At 40.5% G+C, this 18,643-nt stretch overlaps 1 protein-coding gene across 2 annotated transcripts in view; it reads left to right on the plus strand.

Moving 5' to 3' along the window:
* Positions 1–47: 47 nt before the first annotated feature.
* Positions 48–18,643, plus strand: part of MGAT4D (MGAT4 family member D) — a 37,925-nt gene continuing 19,329 nt past the window's right edge. The window contains exons 1-3 of one of the 2 annotated variants that reach the window (XM_074338488.1): positions 48–265; positions 13,981–14,139; positions 16,605–16,742. In XM_074338488.1, coding sequence (XP_074194589.1) covers positions 14,094–14,139; positions 16,605–16,742 — 184 coding nt within the window. In that variant the 5' untranslated portion in view covers positions 48–265; positions 13,981–14,093. Of the gene's footprint in view, positions 266–6,196; positions 6,352–13,980; positions 14,140–16,604; positions 16,743–18,643 lie in introns of those variants that run through there. The other variant, XM_019730716.2, reaches the window with a different exon arrangement.

Below are 18,643 nucleotides of genomic sequence, written 5' to 3' on the forward strand. Positions count from 1 at the left end.
CTCCTTCGATTGGTCGGCGCTCCACCAATTGCTAATGCAGCAAGGAGGTCGAGCCGAGTTGCCTGGGCGCGCGTGCTCGGATTCTAGGGACGCCCAGCGGTTTCCCTGGCAACGACTACTGGAGGCACGCCCCCTGCCAAAGATTGATGTTTCCTAGCGCTGCTGTGGGGACTTCGCTCGCTGTGCACCGCTGGTCGCTTGGACAAGTTGTAACCGTGTACTTACTGCTTCTCTACGTGAGCGCGGAAGAAGCAGTGTGATTTTGGTAACTATCATAGCGCCAAGGTTACAAAAGAGCTTTCACCTACATTTGTCTCAATTCTGTGTGTTTTCCATTCGTGGTTGGGAATTGGCATATGCGGAGAGCCGACATAAATTATACGCGTTTTTTCTAATGGGAGAGGGTTGGCCCCTACCCCCCGCCTTTTTCAAGGGTCAACTGTAATTATTTATAGTTCCACTTCATGGATGAGGAAACGGAATTCAGTGTAATGACTTGCTCGTGGCTACTAAGTGGCAGATAAGAAAAGCGCTGTACGTTGAAAAAAGAAGTTTGGACCTCGTTCTATAATAATAAACATCAAACAGTTAATTACCAAACATTTATTCCTTAACTGCTTGTTTTTCTTGGAAAAGTAATTTATGTACATAATTTCTTAAAACTCGAACCTCAAACAGTATATTCATTAATTGAAGTGTTTGGTGATGGTCTATTATGCACCAGGCAGTAAACAAATAAATATTTGTACGCCAGGTGGTACTAAGGAGCTACGGGGAGGGGGAGTTTTTACATACAGCGTAGTCAGGGGAGCCCCTGTGCGAAGGTGGCATTTGCGCATTGTCCAAGATGAAGGAAGGGAGTGAATGTTAAAACTGTGTGGAGGAAGAGTATTCCAGGCACTGGAATGGCAAGGGCAAGGGCAGGGGCCTTGAATCAGGAGCGTGCTTTGTAAATTGGAGGAATAGCAAGGCCAGGGTGGCTGGCGGAGAAAGAGCAAGGGAAAAGCAGGATATGCATGCAAAGGACAACTTACACTGAAAAACAACTTCCCCTCACCCACCTCAGAATCCTGGTCCCTCAGCCCCCTTGCCCGGAAGCAGCCAGCATTCGTTTCTGGTTTATACCTTCAGGAATATTCTATGTAAGTGTATGTGTGTGTGTGTGAGTTCGCTCCATCCCCTTGTTAACACAAATTGAAACTGCAATACACACTTTTCCACATTTCAACCAACATTTATTTTTAAAAGGTACTAATTGTGAAACACTAGACGTGGGAGGGGTGCATAAGCCATCATCCCTGCCCCATAGAAGCAACCAAGAGTCAACTTGGTAATGAAATCTGGATATACAATAATAAAGTTGTAGAATCTTAGATCTTAAAAGGAACTTAAAGACCATCTCATTGCCCATTTTTATGGTACATGAAAAGTTTCAGAAAGCCGAAGTACACAGCCACTTGGGCAAAATAAGAAGTAGAAACTAACTTCTATTTCAGGGGGTTTCTCCATTTATTACACAAGACCTTCATAAAGTAGAAAGTGAGATAAGCCTGTATACAGGGATAGAATCCCTTTCCCTTCTCAGTGTGCTATCCGGGGAGTGGCGAGTGCAGAGAGGAGCTCTTCTCCTTGTCTCCATGCTGTTGGTCCGCTTCTATCCATGTTTTTCTCCAAGAGAAGAGAATGCTAACCTGTTTGGTCAGAACCTGACAAGTGGACTGAACTGCACTGATTGAAAACAGGGTCCCTGTACATCAAAATGCTGTGTGCTTGTGACTGCGTCTTCTGTTTCCCACTAATCATTTTCATGTAACTGGCAAACACAGGGTACCAAAAAAAAAATGTATACACATTTTAAGAAAGGAGAAAACTGTATTAAAATTGTAATAGTCAATATATACCGGTAACAAAAGATGAATACAAGTCATGTGTATACATTTTTTGGCACCCCTGGTATATTCAACCACATCGTCCGTCAGGGAAGATTGACTTTCTTTCTGTCTTATACTCTGCTTTTCTTCTTCCACATAGCTGGCTAAATGGCGGTTAAATCCTAAGATTAGACTTCTGGCTTCAAGGAGAAGGTGAGACCTACTGAGGTCTGAACTAAGCGGTTTGATTTTATGTGGCATTATCAAATACACCTTCATGGCAAACAAAGGCTGTATAGTATAATGAAGTTTGGTTATATCTTTGAGTAGCACTGAGGAGTCTCTGCTTTCTTGAATTCTCAGGGTAAACAACTAAGGCATTGTTGAATTTAAGAATGTTATGTCTTAATTAACAACTTGTTGCAGTGTTCAGCTATTGATCCATATAGGACCCAAGATAAATAACACTGCTCCCTTTTCAAGTGTGTGAAGTCTGGAATGCAGTGAATTTAGACTGAGAAGTAAAGCTTTCACTCACAGTGAAATGCATTACCTCTGCGGAAGCATTAAAAATGTTAAGGACAGTGGCAGCCCTGATTGGTTTCATGATTAGTTGTGTTGCACTTCCCTGAAACTAGGTTAGACACTGTGATTAGGGGGAAGCCCTCCTGTATGGGTTCCCCATATGAAGAGAACAAGGAAATAGACAGAATGCCAAGGTAGATTTGTTCTCACAGCTACTAGTAGTGGGCTTTGCCAGTGAAAGGAAGTTTACGCTATTCAGAATTAAGCTATGTTCTGGGGGGGAAGTGGTAACCAGAACAAAGGAAATAAATGCTGAATCAGGTAGAACTATTTACATGATTGTTTGTTTGTGTTTTTTTTTAAAGGCAGGGACTGAAGGGGAATAAAGAAGCAGGAAACATGACAGGACTCCTGCAAAGGGTTTGGTGGCACGTTATGGTTGAGAGGAGGGAAGCCTATTCTAGCTCCTGCATCCACCTCACCCAGGTTAACCTATCAGATCTGCTCGGGTCATCCCAGCCTGGATGAGTTCAAAGCTGGTGATGCCCAAGGGAGATAAGGTGTGTTAGGCACAGGGCAATGATTTTAATTCAGCTACTAATGTTGTGGGAGAAAAGGATGATCAACTTGAGGGTCAAGAACTCTTCCTTTGACTCCAGGCAGGAGGTCCCAGACTGTAGGTCCCAGTCAGTGTGCAGTGGCAGAAGATGGTGGAGACCTTGTTGGGATTACTGAATGCTGATGTGAAATGCAGTGTAATACCAGCAGGGGTACGATAGGTAAGACTAAAGTATCAAAATAGAAGTGTGGGGCATATGAAAAGGTGATGGTAGGTTGCACCAGAATCCCCATGAAGCTGAAGATGGAGAAATAAGAAAGAAAGATCTTTACCTGAATATGCAATGAAAGTGGATATGATGAAGACCCTTTTCACTACCAGCTTAAAGCCGAATGTCTTTAAGAAGCAGAGATGTCCACCCTTCGTGTAGTTTTAATTGAACATGCAAAATGAGTCATTCAAACCTTCCTTTGTAGTAAATATCAGACAGTGTCAGGTTCTGCAAGGACACAGGGAATCTCACCTTTCATTAGGAAACAACGAGAGCAGGAGTGCTGATCTCCACCAGTGCTTTCTGTTGTTCTCTGTGGCCCAGGAGAAAAAGAGAAGGCTCTTGGAAAGAGCTGTTAACTATTATGCTTTAAACAAGGTAGTTTCCCTGGTTTAAACAAGTGTCTGTTGTTCCACACAGTGTGAAAAGTGTGTAAGAGGTTAGACGAGCTAACTGACTGGGATGGTTTTGTGTGATAGATTTGGCTAATGCTGTCTTCTTGATCTCACTCTCAGAGAGAAGCCAAGCACAGTTTGCTTGTACATGAGAAGGAACGTATTATGCATTTATGGTCCTTCGCCAAAGATATCTTGGACCTCTCTGACTCACTTTCACAATTTGGTGAGATCAGATTTAGATGTGATCCCCATCAAAATTAAGTTAATTCATTATATTGATGACATTGTGATCATTGCTCCCTGGGAGGGAGAAACTCAGATTTGAGAGCCGAAGTGGCACATATGACTAGCCGAATGGTTAATGACTCCAGCTAAGATTCAGAATTTAGCGCAATCAATTAAATTTCTAAAATAACTTTAGGTCACCAGAGGTATTCTATAAATGGTAAATAATAAGTTACTCTCCAACAGGACCGTGCCAATAAAAGGGAGGCACAACAACACCTTGAAGGACTATTTGACAAACAATGAAAAATATGAAATGCTCAGTGGCCCTAGTATGCTGCTAAGACCCTACCGTTCAAACACATTCACAGAATTTTAGACGTTTCTGACACCAGAATACATGCAAATTCGAGGCTTAGAATAAAACATAATACTGCCATCTTGTGGCGACCACTGGAATTTTGGGACTCACAAAGTTCCTGATGGTGCTTAGAGACCCAGTTTGCCTGCAGGCTGTTTGGCTCCAAGAAAACAATTGTGGTAATTTAAGAGCAGCAAATTATATTAAGATGCTAACTACCTATGATACGATAGGGACGATATTAGAATGAGGTTGTGATAGAGAAGAAGCTGCACAACCAAATTCTCACAATGGAATTCATGTCATGAAAGGTGTCTGAGGTGTTGTAACACACACCTGAGCAGGTAGCATCTCTGCTTTAGGACTAATTCGCAATCCACTTCAATCGCTGAATGGTCTAAACCTCATGACTCTCTTTGCACTAAAATTGATTTATTCATGAGAGGTCCTGTAGAGAAGAAACTCCAAAATCAAAGTCAGCTACTCTTTGCTCTATAGAAAGTAAAAATGCAATCAAATAATGCAAAGATAAGTTCATCCCGAGTGGAGTTGAGAGCAGTATACATGACGGTGGGGGAGGAACTTAATTCTTTACCTCAGGGCAATGTTTGGACATTTAAGGAGTCGTAGGCAGTAGCTTCTAAGAGAATCTTGGTGAGTGAACATTAAGGATACACACACACCCCTCTCATGTAGCGGATGCAGTTGTGGGGGGATCATAGTGGGTCACAGAGATGCCCACAGCGAGGATTGAGTTGGTTCAAGAAGGGGAATGGAATGTCCAGCTGATGCCTTGTCACTCCCTTGAAGTTTACTTTTTGTGCTAATAGTCGTGAGACCAGTGTTTAGTCTGAGGGTAACTATAGAAGCCTTGAGGGCTGTAATGCTGGTACCCGCAGAGGTTACTCTTCCTATTCCTATTATTTTAGCAAAGATTTATCTTTAGACTCGCAACCTCTGCTTCCCATGATCTAAATGTGACACTTAAAAACAAATCACAAAAGGGACGTCTAAAGGTCTTTGTGAATGCTACTGCATTCTTTATCTACCGGAGTTCCTGGAGTGATGTCTGTTGGCTTAAATGGTAGTAGGTGTTGACTGCAGGTGGTTGGTGGTGGCTATAGCTCATTTGTACCAGGCATGTGTTTCAGTCAACACCTTTGATCTGCAACACACCCTGGAATGCACAGTAGGGAATATGACACAAAAATTATGTAAGACATGATCTTTCTCTTCTCATAACATGGCAGAGGAAAATAAACTATGCGCATAACAATTAAATATGATGCAGCTTGAGTGCCCTGAGAGAGGACCTAACTGTTACAAGAGATTATACATAGGTGATCACTGAAGGCTTCATGGAGGAAGTGGCATTTCAGCTGAGTCTTGGATAATTTTAATAAGAGTAGGAGTATGTGTGGGGCACGGTCCATGTCTGAGCATGAATAAAAAGGTGGAGCCAAGAACTAGCAGGTGACTGTTAGTATCTCCAGCACCTAGTTCAGTGACTGGCACAGAGTAGGTGCTCAATAAATAACGTGTTCTGATATGTGTATGTGTAGACCAACCACTGACTGACTAGCAGATTTTTGGTTTTTCCTTTCTTTGGAAAAAAGTCAAAAGAAGTTAACATATTTCTATGAAACGCAAAAGTCGATTGGAAAACATGCTGATTTCAGAAACATTTAGATGTGAGAGCAAAGTGCTTTTTGACTTAAAGGCAGCTGAAAATGTGAAGCTGGAGTTCAAGTGAGAGAACAAAGAAATCCTGATTTTGGAGGTGTCCTTGTGCTGGATGCTAAGTGCTGAGCCATACACTCTAAGAGGAAAGGGTTCAGAGGTTCTCTCAGGGAAGGGCGCTGTCAAGAGGTGTGTGTGCAGGGGTCCCAGCGACCCCGTGGGAAGGGTGTGCCCCCGGCGCGTGTGGGGCACAGGCGCTGTGCGCGCTCATTCTCGACGGGCGCGTGGGCGCTGCCGGTCGCGTCCCCCGCCGGTCGCGTCCCCTGCTGTGCTGCCCGGCTGCCCCCGGTTGGTCCCCGCCTGCTCCATGAGGGCCACACCAGTGAACTTGCTGATCGCGCTTGTCGCCTTCGTGCTCCTCAGTTTCTCCTGCTTCTGCATCTCCAGGATGACTCAAACCAGTAAGCTGCGAGTGGCGGCTTCTGCTGACTTTCCAGCCTTCCCAGTTTCGGGGCTCGGGGATTGCTGGGGGGCCGGGTCAGAGAGAAGGGGGGCGACGTGGGAACCTGGCTGGTCGCCTGGTCTCGTATTAGGGGCTTTACAGATGTATCCCCTCCCCCCCCACACACACACCCTTGTCCGGCTGGCGGTTGAGCTGTAACGGGCGCCCTGGGGTTCCTGGCGGCCCTGACCCCTCGGGGTGCGCGCACTAACGGGTCGGCCTGTGGGGCCTCCCGGCTCTACCTGGCCTGTGTCTGCGCCTTTTCCTCCAAAGCTTCAAGGGGCCCACCTGTGCCCAGCTTCCCTCACCCCACCCTCCACGCCATTGTTTCCAGAAACGTGAATGTCTGAGTCCAAGAACTCCTCTCACGCAGCCAACATCTCTCTTCTTTGCGTTATATTTCCGAGCCACACTTCAGGGGTCCACACTTAAGTGCTTTTTTTGCGAAGCTGAAAAAGGGATGAGATGATGGAGAGACATAATCGACAATTGAGAGTCCCGGTTTAGCATATGGACTTTCTCAAAATGGACCAAAATGGCTTGAGTTACCACTTTGAAACACACCGAGGTTTTAGTTTATTGCCGTCTATCGGGTTGCCACTTTAGCAAATAGAGGTTGCCCAGTTAAATTTGAATTTCAAATAAACAATGAATACGTTTTTAGTATAAGAATTGCATGGGATATATTTATACTAAAAAATTGTCTACCTGTAATCCAAATTTAAATAGATTTCCTATATTTTATCTTTCAACTCTAGTTCATGGTGTAACATTTTAGCGTTTATATAGTTGAATTTTGAACTTAAGACTTAGGAATTCAATAAATATATTAAGCCAGGCTTCCAAGATTGTCCTTAGGTTGTTGTAGGTTAAATTTTCATTCTTGTTCTTAAACTCGTTTTTGACTCAGGGTGCACACAGAATAATTTTGGTAGTCATATTGAGCATCAAATTTAGAAGTGGCTTTAGTCCTCTAATTAATGTTTATGTCCTCTAATTAATGTTAAAGTCATGCTTTAGTCCTCTAATTAATACTAAATTTTGTTATGTATACACAACACCAACACCCCATTTGTTTCAAAGATTAAAAATGTATATTGATTTACCTGATTTAGACTACTAATCTTCAATCATTATATACACTTTCCCTCTTCATTTTCTCTAAAGAACATTATCCAAATGTTTTTATTTACTTTAGAACAATAAACAATGAGCACTTTCATAACCAAAAAAAAAAAAAAAGACATTACTCATAATTAGAAAGCAAAATGTAAACTTTTTATAGTAATTTTGGAAGGCAATTTAGATTGGGAACCTCAGAAGGAATTTTAATAGTTAATATTCTTAAAACAAAACTGTAGATTTTGAGATACATACAACTATTTTTGGTGTGTTTTCTAGTTACGACCAGAAAAAAACCACATTTGGTTCTTCAAAGTGTTTATATTCCAATTATTCATAAGTTCAAGTTCAGAAAATGAGATATTGTTCTTGAGAATGCACTACTCTTAAAAGAGCATTTAAAACAGGTTTTTCATTTTCTATGTATGTATTTCTATGGAACTTAGCTCTAAAATAATTAGAAAATCAATCCCAGTACTATAATGAGATATTCTTACATCAACAAAAGAAGACAGAGACTTCATTTAGTTTTGGAAGTAGTGATTTTTATAAAACACCAAAGACAGTTGTAATATTTGAAATGTTTGATCTATAGTTGTAATTCTTATCAATGAAAATTTGAGAATATTTTTTAGAAAGAGAGACACCCCTAGTGCTTTATTATTTCTCCTTTTAGAAATGAGTTTTATGTGTGGATAACCATTTTGTTTCTTTCTATAAGCTAATAGCATTAATAATTCATTAATTTATTCAAATACATAAGTTTCATGAGGAGAGGAATTTTTTTTCCTGTTTTTGCCTATTTGGTTCACTGCTCTGTCCCCAGCATCTGGAAAAATGCCTGGCATATAATAGATATGCTAAATATTTGTTGAATGAATGAATGGGTGAATGAATGTGTGAACAAATGAATTTAATAAGTACCCATTCATGTTGTAGAAACTAGGTGAACAGAATTTTTAAAAGCCCTCACTTTCATGGAGCTTACATTCTGGTTGAGGGAAAGTAACAACAAACATGAGTGATGTAATTGTTGTATGATGTCAGGTGTTGGCAGGGGCAGGGAAGAGAAAGTACTGTTTTAGATAGGGTTGTCAGAGAAGAATTCTCTGAGAAAGTCATGTTTGAGCAGATTCCGGAGTGAAGTAAGGAAGCCTTTTGTGTGGGTATCTGGGGGAAGAGTTTTCCTGGCAATGACAAAAGCATGTGCAAAGGCCCTGTGGTGGAATCAGCTTGATGTGTTTAAGGAACAGCCAGAAGGCCAAAGATAGAAAACAAGGAGGAGAGTGGCAGAGGGCTGAGAGCATGGAGACAACAGTAAGAACTACGATTTTTATTCTAAGATAGGGAGCCATCTGCATGAAAAGATACTCAACGTCACTAATCATCAGGGAAATGTAAATCAAAACCACAATGAGGTTACCACCTCACACCTGATAGATGGCTATTATCCAAAAGACCAGACCCTTGTGCACTGTTGGTGGGAATGTAAATTGGTACAGCCACTATGAATAACAGTATGGAGGGTCCTTGAAAACTTAAAAATAGAACTACCATATGCTCCAGCAATTCCACTTCTGGGTATTTATACGAAGGAAACAAACACACTCTTCATTTGAGCCACAGCAAACTCGTGCATCTTTGCACTCCTAGCTGCATGCCTGCAGGCTACCTTGAAGATTTTCTTTTAGCTTAGCAATTTTTCTCCCTCTCTCCTGCCCCCTTTCATCTGGCAGTATGAGATGCTTTGGAGGTCCAGCACTTCAGCAATTTTCAGGGTAGAAAGGTTCCCCAGCTCCGGAAAGAGGGCTCATTCACTCACTTTATGAGTGAATTTTTTTGGTTTTCTCTTTCTTTCCTTGGTGGAGAGAATCACCAAGGTATGCAATCTTGCAGGAATATGCGTAGACTAAACCATGGAGCACACCCAGCGAGGACAGCAGCTCCCAGGCATAGCTCTAAGTCTGCAGAGTCCAGGACCCAAAGGCTACTGGACTAGTTATCATTACTGCCTCCTTTTGCTTGTGTCACTTTGAGGATAATTCCATTTTGTCAATTCCATTATACTTAGTTGTTTAAATATATCTTCCTTTCTCCCATCCTTTGCAGCCTGATTGTCAGTTAATTTAAATCAGGAACCTGACTTTATCCATGTTTGTTTACCTGTCACGTAGTACAGTGAGTGAGTGGCACATGGTGAGTATGAACTGGGAGAAAGAATGACTCTGTCAGCATGCTTCTCCTTACTGGAGGTGTTCAGTGAATGAAATAAGGTGGAAAATTTAGGACATGGCCGTACTGTGTGGGACCTTATACAGTAAGGCAAGTCGTTTGGATTTTATTCAATAAGCATTCAGGGAACCTTGGACAGATTTTGAGCAGTTTCCAGAAGATTGCTGGTGAGAGACCAATTAAGAAGCAATTATAATAATAATGCAGCTAGAGGCAGTAAAGACCTGAACTCTCAGGAAAGTAAATGAAAAGAAAGATAGAACAGGAACTGACTCTGGATGATGAACACAATGTGATATACAGATGATGTATGATAGAATTGTACGCTTGGAACCTGTGTAATTTTAGTAGCCAATGTCACCCCAGTAAATTAATAAAAATTAAAAATAAGAAAGGTAAAACAATTCAAGGAATCTAACAGGCTCCTCAAATTTTTAACTTGCGTGCCAGTCACTTGGGGCTGTTATTAAAACGCAGAGCCTGACTGGGTAGGTCGGGGTGAGGCCTGACACAGTGCATTTCTAACAAGCGCATGTGCCAGACTTGCGCTGTCCACTGTCCCTGCGGTGTGGCCGTCCCTGGTCAGGTGGCTCTGAGCACTGGAAATGTAGTTAGTCTAACCAACTAACTGAATTTTTCATTTAATTGTAAGTCATAAATAATTTACATTTAAAAACAGAGGCAGTGCAAGCTATTTTTCTCCATTAAGCAAAATTTTATTGTTTTGGTAAGACTACATTTCACTGGAACCTTTAACATTTAGCATCTGAATTAAGATGTACTGTAAATACACACAGAATTTAGAATACTTAGTACAAAAACAAGGAATGTCAATTATTCTATTAATTACTTTTTATGTTGATTGCATGCTGAAAAAATATTTTAGATATATTTGGATTAAATACGAGTATATTATTTTTTTACTGTGACTGCTAGAAGATTTACATTTACAAATGTGGCTTGCATTTTATTTCTCCTGGAGGGCAGTACATCGGGCCCTGGCTGTGAGCAGCAAAGGTCACTGGTGCTCAGGACCTCATCTGGTCCCTTGTTTATGGGTGGAAGTCACATTGGCCCATTGCACACACAGACTGATGTTTGTTTTCACAATTTCACTACAATTGACTCAAAACATCAAATCATCGTTTGAAACCTGCGCAAAATAATTTGATAACATTTCATCCTCACAAAATACCTGAGTGAATATGCAAGTAATGTAAATATTTTAAGTAGAATATCGAAGAATTGAATTTATCAAGTAAGAATGTACAAGAATCAGATCTAAGACTCGAGATCATGTCCTTTAACATTTCTGTACGGTTGTTTCTGCAAACACGACTTCCTCTGGAGAAAACGCTTTCTTTTCATGTTTACTAAATTGATCCCTCAAGGACTGACTTACATTGTGGAAGCCCAGATACGTTGCATCACCCACGACATATCAACTGCAAGCACGCGATCCATTTTGCACAGAGAGTGTTACCTGGGGAACCCCAGTCACATCAGGTTGTACTGGTTAGACCACATCCCCGTGTAACATGTGTGAGCATCCTCAAGTAGTGTGCACGGTAGCACATTCAGGATTTGTCTGGGCTACTTGCAGTTCTTTTGATTCAGCATAACTCAGTTTTAGAATCACTCACCTCAGTTCCTACGCTGACAAGTCCATTCGTTCCATAATGGCTATTTAATCAAAATTACCTGCTGGATTTCAAAGACTGAACCCTCTGCCCTAGGCTAAGGCTAGTGTGAGCCACGGCAGGGATGAAGCAAACAGCTGGGACAGTTATTTTATCACTACATTTTCTTGCTCCATTTTGTAAGTGCATCTCAAGACGTTTGCTCTCAATAGCAGCCCTAATCTCTCCCTTGAACTTCAAAAAGCCAAATGTTTGCCTCGTGTTTGGAAGCCTCCTAAGCATCACAATGACCTCTGGCCCTGCTCCTTTTTCTGTTTTTCCCAATCCAGACTGAGTATCTGGGCTAAGAATCTAGTAGTCATGTTGGAAACCCAGCAGCGGTTCTGGTCTCCACTCTCTCACTCAGTTACTAAGGCTTTCTGATAAAATCTCTCAGGTATTTCTCATCTTCACCCCCTATTTCCTATCCCTTTCTACCCTGGTTTACTCCTTTATCATCTCACCCATGAAGCTGTTAGCACTGTAGGTTCCCAACTGGTAGTTTCTCTGGCTTTAGTTTTGCCTTCCTGAAACCGCCTTCTATATGGGCCACCAGAACGATCTTTCTAAAACACATGTTGCACCTAATAGTCTTCAGCTTTGGTTCTCAATTGAAATAGTTGTTCCCAGAAGACCCAGTCTATAGGGGTCTTCCAAGATATATAAAGTGACCTGGAAAAAAAAATGGAGCTGGGAGGAGAGTGTGACTCCATTATCTTTATATTAACACAAATATGTACTATGGAATGGGCTATACAATTTGCATACATTTTTAAAGAAACTTCACAGAAATTCCATGTGTTGGGCTATTTCAGAGTATGCCTCCACCTGCATCCCTTTTGCTCAAATTCACAGCCATTAGAGGTGTTTTAGAAGAAAGGTTTAAGAGACACTAGTTGATCTGTAGAAAAACGTTCACGCTCCTTATCATAGCTTATCAAAAGGTGAGCTTCAACAGGCCCCTCTCTGAACCTCCCTATGGATTTTCCCCATGCGGCCCTGAAATAATGAACAGCTTCTAGTTCTGTAGAGCCCGTATGTTGAGTGCCTCTGTCTTTCTCACACTGTGTTCCACCTAGAATGCCTTTCCTTGCTTCCCTCGACAGCCTAATCACTCGCACTCCTTCAGGAGTACATTTAGGCATCACATCCTCCAGAATTCTTCTCTGATTTCCTCTCTTCTCCCCTCCCAAGCTGTTTAGATTCTGTCCTCTGTTGCTACTATTATCATTACATGCCAGGGCTTGAAAACTTGTTCTTCTGGGCTTCCATTCACTTTCCTAGGAAGGGCATTTTAAAGTGAACACTGGGGCTTTCTCCCAGTAGCTCATTACCTCTCTCAAAAGACAGAGAGAGAAACCCAAATGGTGAGGTTGGTAGACCTGACTTTCCCAGACCACACTGACGAGAAGGCCGTTTGGGGCTGGTGTTAGCTCTATGTGGGCGTCATTACTTAAAAGCCAAGGAAAAGGGAAACTATATAACATCAGAAATATCACATAGATTTAAATTATCAGTTAGATTAGTTCTACCGATTAGCCTGTAAACTTCCCGGAGGCAAAAACTAACCATATCTTTTTTTGTTTTTGTATTTCCATTGACCCAGAGTACTTGACGAATAAAAGGTGTTTACTTTTTTCATTTGCTAGTTTTTCTGATTATAGAAGCAATGCAATGTGATTTTAGAAATAAAACAAAAAACCCTGTAAAACTAGGAAATAAAAAGTGATCCAACAAACCAAGATTATATAGTAACAAAATATAAACTTGTACACTTACTCTTTTTTAATATATATATATATATATATATATATATATGCAAAAAGGAAATTATACATAATTTTGTTTTTTAAAAAACAATTGCTTTCACAACATTAAATATTCTTCTGCAAGGTGGTTTTCGTAGCTGCATAGTATTCCATTGATAAATGAATAAAGAGTAGTCCACTGGTAAATAATATTTTTTATGTGCTCGCATGCATTATCGAATTACATCTTCACAAGAACTCTGGGGCAGCGATTCTCACAGATCCATTTACATGTGAAGGAACAGAAACTAACAAAAATTAAACAGCTTGCCCAAGTCATACAAATAGTAAGTGGCGAAAATGGGCTTCAGTTATATGTGACTTAACACCAGAGCGACCAGAACTCGCAGAAGGATGTTCTGTACTTTAGTTAGCATATTTCCATTGGTGGGCACTTCCGTTTTGGCTCAATTGTTTCTCCCTCTAATTTCAAATCTAATACATGCATAAAACAAAATTTTGAAAACATAGAATAGTACAAAGTAATAAAGCAAAAACTACTGATAATCCCACCTTCCAGGTGTTACTATATTTAACATTTTATTCTTTATTCCAGTCTTTCTTTGGTATATATATCAATCACTACATATACTATATGTATATAGCACTGTATATCCATATATATATATATATATATATATATATATATAGCAATATTGAAGCATATGTTTTACATTTTTATTATAATAGAAGATTGTGTAATACCATTGCTACATGTATAAACATATACATATGTTTTCTTTGCAGGTAATGAATTAATCAATTGTAGAAACCATATTTTGGAGTTTAAGGGAAATATTCTACATTTAAAAAACAAAACTATAAGAAATCGCCAAGAGCTGCTGAAAGTCTTGAACAGAATGAAGAATGGTATTAGACAGAGAGAACATCTATCAGTAAACTTAGGTTTGTGTTGCTTTTGTTTTTATGCATGGTGGTTGGTTTGTTTTATGTTTGGAAATTTGGATTGTATGCTTTCTGGTTTTAGGGAATTTCTCCCTAGTAAGTATAACTAAGTCAACATTCGTTCTTTTATTGTAAGACATGGAAAAATCAGGTGAGAGACATACGCTTACTCTCTCCTCTATCTGGAAAATGGTCTTCCTGCGTTTTCTTTCTGTAAATTGCAGCACTCTCCACAATCCATGCAGTAGACACAGCCAGAAAGCCGAGCGTGGCCATCTCTGACTCCTACCTCTCCCTCCTGCGTGCTTCTGTCAGTCAGTAAGCAATCCTGACGACTCACAATCCTATGTAGCCCACAAAGCTGTCCGTATTTTCCATCACCATCTCTGCTGCCCTAGTCAGGCTACCTTCATGCGTCATCTCACTGACCCCTAACATACTGCTCTTTTCTCTCTCTCTCTCCAGCCCTCACGCATCTATCCTCACAGTGGCCAAAGTGAAGGCGACACTGTCTTGTATACCAACCTTTCGTGCCTCTCCTTTTCTCCGGGATCAAAAGTCCTGCCTCGCACTTCCCCTTTGTATCAAACACTACCCCCACTTTTAACCCTCTGTAACCGCTGATCAGTTCTCAGCTCCTATAGTTTTCCGTTTTCCCGAATGCCACATGAATGGAATCATATAGTGTGTAACCCTGTGAAATTGGCTTCTTTCACATAGCATAGATTCATTCAAGTGATCCTGGGGCCAGTTTTCTGTGGCCTTTTCATTGCTGAATAGCATTCCATTGTATGGATGTACAATGGATAGTTTGTTTCACCAGTTGAGGGACATTTGGGTTGTTTTCAGGTTTTTCTGTTGACTACACATGCCTGTTGCTATAAGCACTTGTGTACAGGTTTTTCATTTGAAGAGAATTTTCACTTCTTTAGGAGAAATAGCTAGGATTGATGGGCATATGGAAAGTGTATGTTTGACTTTATAGGAAACTGCCCAACTGTGTTCCAGAGTGGCTGCACCATTTTGCATTCCCTGCAGCAGTGGTAGGAGAGTTCCAGCCATTCCCGCTTATTGTAGCCGTTCTAATGCTATGGTATCGCATAGTTTTAAGTTGCTTTTCTCTAGTGTCATGGTGTTGGATATTTTTATGTGCTTATTAGCCATCCCTGTATCTTCTTTGTGAAAGTCTGTTTAAATCTTTTGCACGTTTTTTTAATTGGGTGGTTTGTTTTCGTGTTGAGCTTTGAGAGTTCTGTGTATATCCTGGATGCATATCAGATGGATATGTGATTTAGAAATATTTCCTCCCAGCCTGTGGCTTGCCTTTTCATTCTCCTATGGTATCCTTCCAAAAGCAAACATTTTTAATTTTAAGGAAGTCCAATTTATCGATTTTTCTTTTTATGTATTATGCTTTTGATGTTCTGTCTAAGAACTCTTAGCTCAAAGTCACGAGGATTTCCTTTTATGTGTGTGTGTGTGTGTGTGTGTGTGTGTGTATTTTAATTTTATAGTTTTATGTTTTACATTTTAGGTCTATGAAACTTTTGATTTGGTTTTTATAAATGGTGTGAAGTATAAGGCAAGGTTCAATCTTGTTCCTGTGGATGTCCAAGTGTTCTCGCACCATTTCTCAAAAAGGCTGTCCTTTCTGCATTGAATTGCCTTTGCACCCTTTTTAAAAATCAATTGACCATATTTGTGTGGATCTATTTCTGGGTTCTCTTATTCTGTTCCATTGGTCTATATATCTGTTTTTTTCTGTAATACCACACTGCCTTGGTTACTATACTATGTATTACAAATTAAAATTGAGTAGTGTGAGTCCTCCATCTTGGTTCTGCTTTTCCAAAATTGTAAAGGCAAATTCAAATGAATAGTACAAATGGAGTCATTACATATTGAGGGGGCTACATATTGAGGAGGCTACAAAATAAAATCATAAGGCTACAAACTATAATGATACCATATTAATTAAAGTAGCAAATCAGATCAATTACAGCACGTTTCAGTTATATGTCCTTGTTTGAAACTGAGTTTTATTTCCCTCTGATTGTGTAGCTCATAATGCTAGACTTCAATACGGGAAGTCCCCACTTAAGATCATTGATAGGTTCTGCAACTTGAAGCAAAATGATATGTAAGGAGGACAATTCTACCTTTTGCTAATTGATATAAACAAGAGTTAAATTCCTACGGCATCTTATCAACGTTCACGAAAGGATGTTGAGCGAAGTGGTGTTATTTGAGGACCTGCTGTGTTACTTTCTAAATAAATATGAATCAATGGCCTTTGAGTTATATTTTATAGCCTTATGATTTTGATAATTTACATTTAATAGTATTACTCTTACATATAAATACTAAATCTACGAATTAATAAATTAACCCTCATTTTAAAAAAATTGCAGGGAGAAAAATCCCTATAGTCATGAACTCAGAAGCCTTATTTCTTTCTTTATCAGTTGAGAAGAAAGTGAATACGTTGGATGAGAATGAAACAGTATCTAATACATTTGAAGTCTTAAAGTTCTTTTTCCCTCATCTAAGGAACGTAGGCAGAATTTATCCTGATGTAATCATTGGCAAAGAGAAAACAGGCGGTAAGAAAATTGGAATTGGAAAATCAAATACAGATATTTTGATCTTTGGGACATACTTTTAAGTTTCAAAATGATACTCAGTTTGATATTTAGACCACCAGCCTATCTGGCATTCATTTGGATTACCAGAAATAAGTATATTGTCTGTGAGAAAATATAGTTCAGTAACTATTTGGAGGCTTGAATCCAAATTCAATTTTAATACAGATGCTTTGAAAATAAGTCAGTGTAAGTCAAATGTATGTTAAGGGTCTGCTAAGTATGTGGTAACTGTTTTCTCCATTGGTTTTGGTAAATCTATTCTCATCTGGTTATCTCCCTATTTCCCTATCTTTCTGGGGACAGAGGTCAGCAAAAGGTTTACAGAAGAACTGACATTTGAGATAAGACTTGAAGAATGAGTTTGAGCTCAGCAGGTATAGAAGAGAAAAAGCATTTGAGTAACAAGCAGGGATATTAGGCCAACTCTCAGAAGCTTGCCCTTCTCTCAAACCTCTTCATTCCAATGAGTGAGTCCCTCTGGGCCAGGGGTCAGCAAACTCCAGCCCAAGGCTGAATCTGCCTGTTTTTAACTACAGTTTTGTCGCTCATCCTTACTTACTGCCTGTGGCTGCTTTCATACTTCAGTGCAGAGTTGGGTAGTTGCAACAGAGACAATGTGGCCTGAGAGTCAAAAATGTTTACTGTCTGGACATTTATAGAAAAAGGTTGCCGACCTCTGCTCTAGGCCATTCCTTGGGAATCAGTGGTGGTGGTCATGCCTCTGACCAGCCTGTTGTGTTGGGATGGGGGTACCAGAAGGTACTAGCATCAACTGAGCTCTCACTGTGTTTCATACACTGTGTTCTAAGCTTGCTTCCATGATCTCATTTACCCCTGACAACCCAGGGCAGCAGAGCCCATGAACGTCTCTATTTTACACCTGAGAAAATTGGGGTGTAGCGAGATTAAGGAACTTCCGGAGATCACACTTGTAAACGTGTTTAACTGTGTCAGATTCCCTTAGGAGTGTTTTGATTGTGGCATATAAACACACACACACACATGCATACACACGGGTGTGAATGTGTGAGAAAGTGCAGGTAGACAAAACCAGAGTCTGCTGGAGAAAGAGTCGAAAGACACAGAAGAAGCCCCAATACATAGCAACTATAAAATGTCAGATACCACGAGTAAGCACAGCCTTGGATAAACAAGAGCGAAGATAAGCAGAAACCCGAGATATAGGATGAAAGGAAAGGGGGGAGAGATGTTGGGAATGGGGTGTTGAGATAACGCAGTTATCAGAGCTGTGTTACCACCTGAATAACCTTCCAATTCCCCAGCTACTTCCTGATTTCCAACCATGCTGTATTATGTATTGATCCTCTTATGGCTTTTCTTAGGTTCCTGGGAGGACCAGCTTGCCTATAAACCTTCATTCCCAGAGGTGATTTAAAGGGAGATTTTGTTCCTGGTGACAAAAAGATCCTAACACAGAAAACATTTGTAAAAGTACTGAGGCCTGTAGGTAGGGTGGCCCATGGGGGAATCTGTCCTCCATCTCCTTTATATTGTGATTACATCTTAAATAATATCTGCTCTCTACAGCCCCTCCATAACTGTTTTTTATTGAGCCCCTCATTTCTTGTGCGGTCTATTGAAATAGACTTGTAATTTTTCTATGGCTTTGGTATTACTGCAGTCAGTCCCTTCTTCACACTTTGCTCAGCAGTACCTACTAGAATGCATAGCTCATCCCGCTCAACTGCTGCCTGGAGTCCTTCGGTAGGTCCTCCTTGCAAATAGGAGGAAGTGGGCTCCTTGACAGGGTATATGCACAATAGGCATAGCTTTCAAGTCTCCATTTCTGCCCCTTCACACCTTCCCAGCAACCCCAGCTGCTTCCGGTCCCACAAGTA

Source organism: Rhinolophus sinicus, linkage group LG07, assembly GCF_036562045.2.
Source record: "Rhinolophus sinicus isolate RSC01 linkage group LG07, ASM3656204v1, whole genome shotgun sequence".
In the NCBI taxonomy this organism is placed as follows: Eukaryota; Metazoa; Chordata; class Mammalia; order Chiroptera; family Rhinolophidae; genus Rhinolophus; species Rhinolophus sinicus.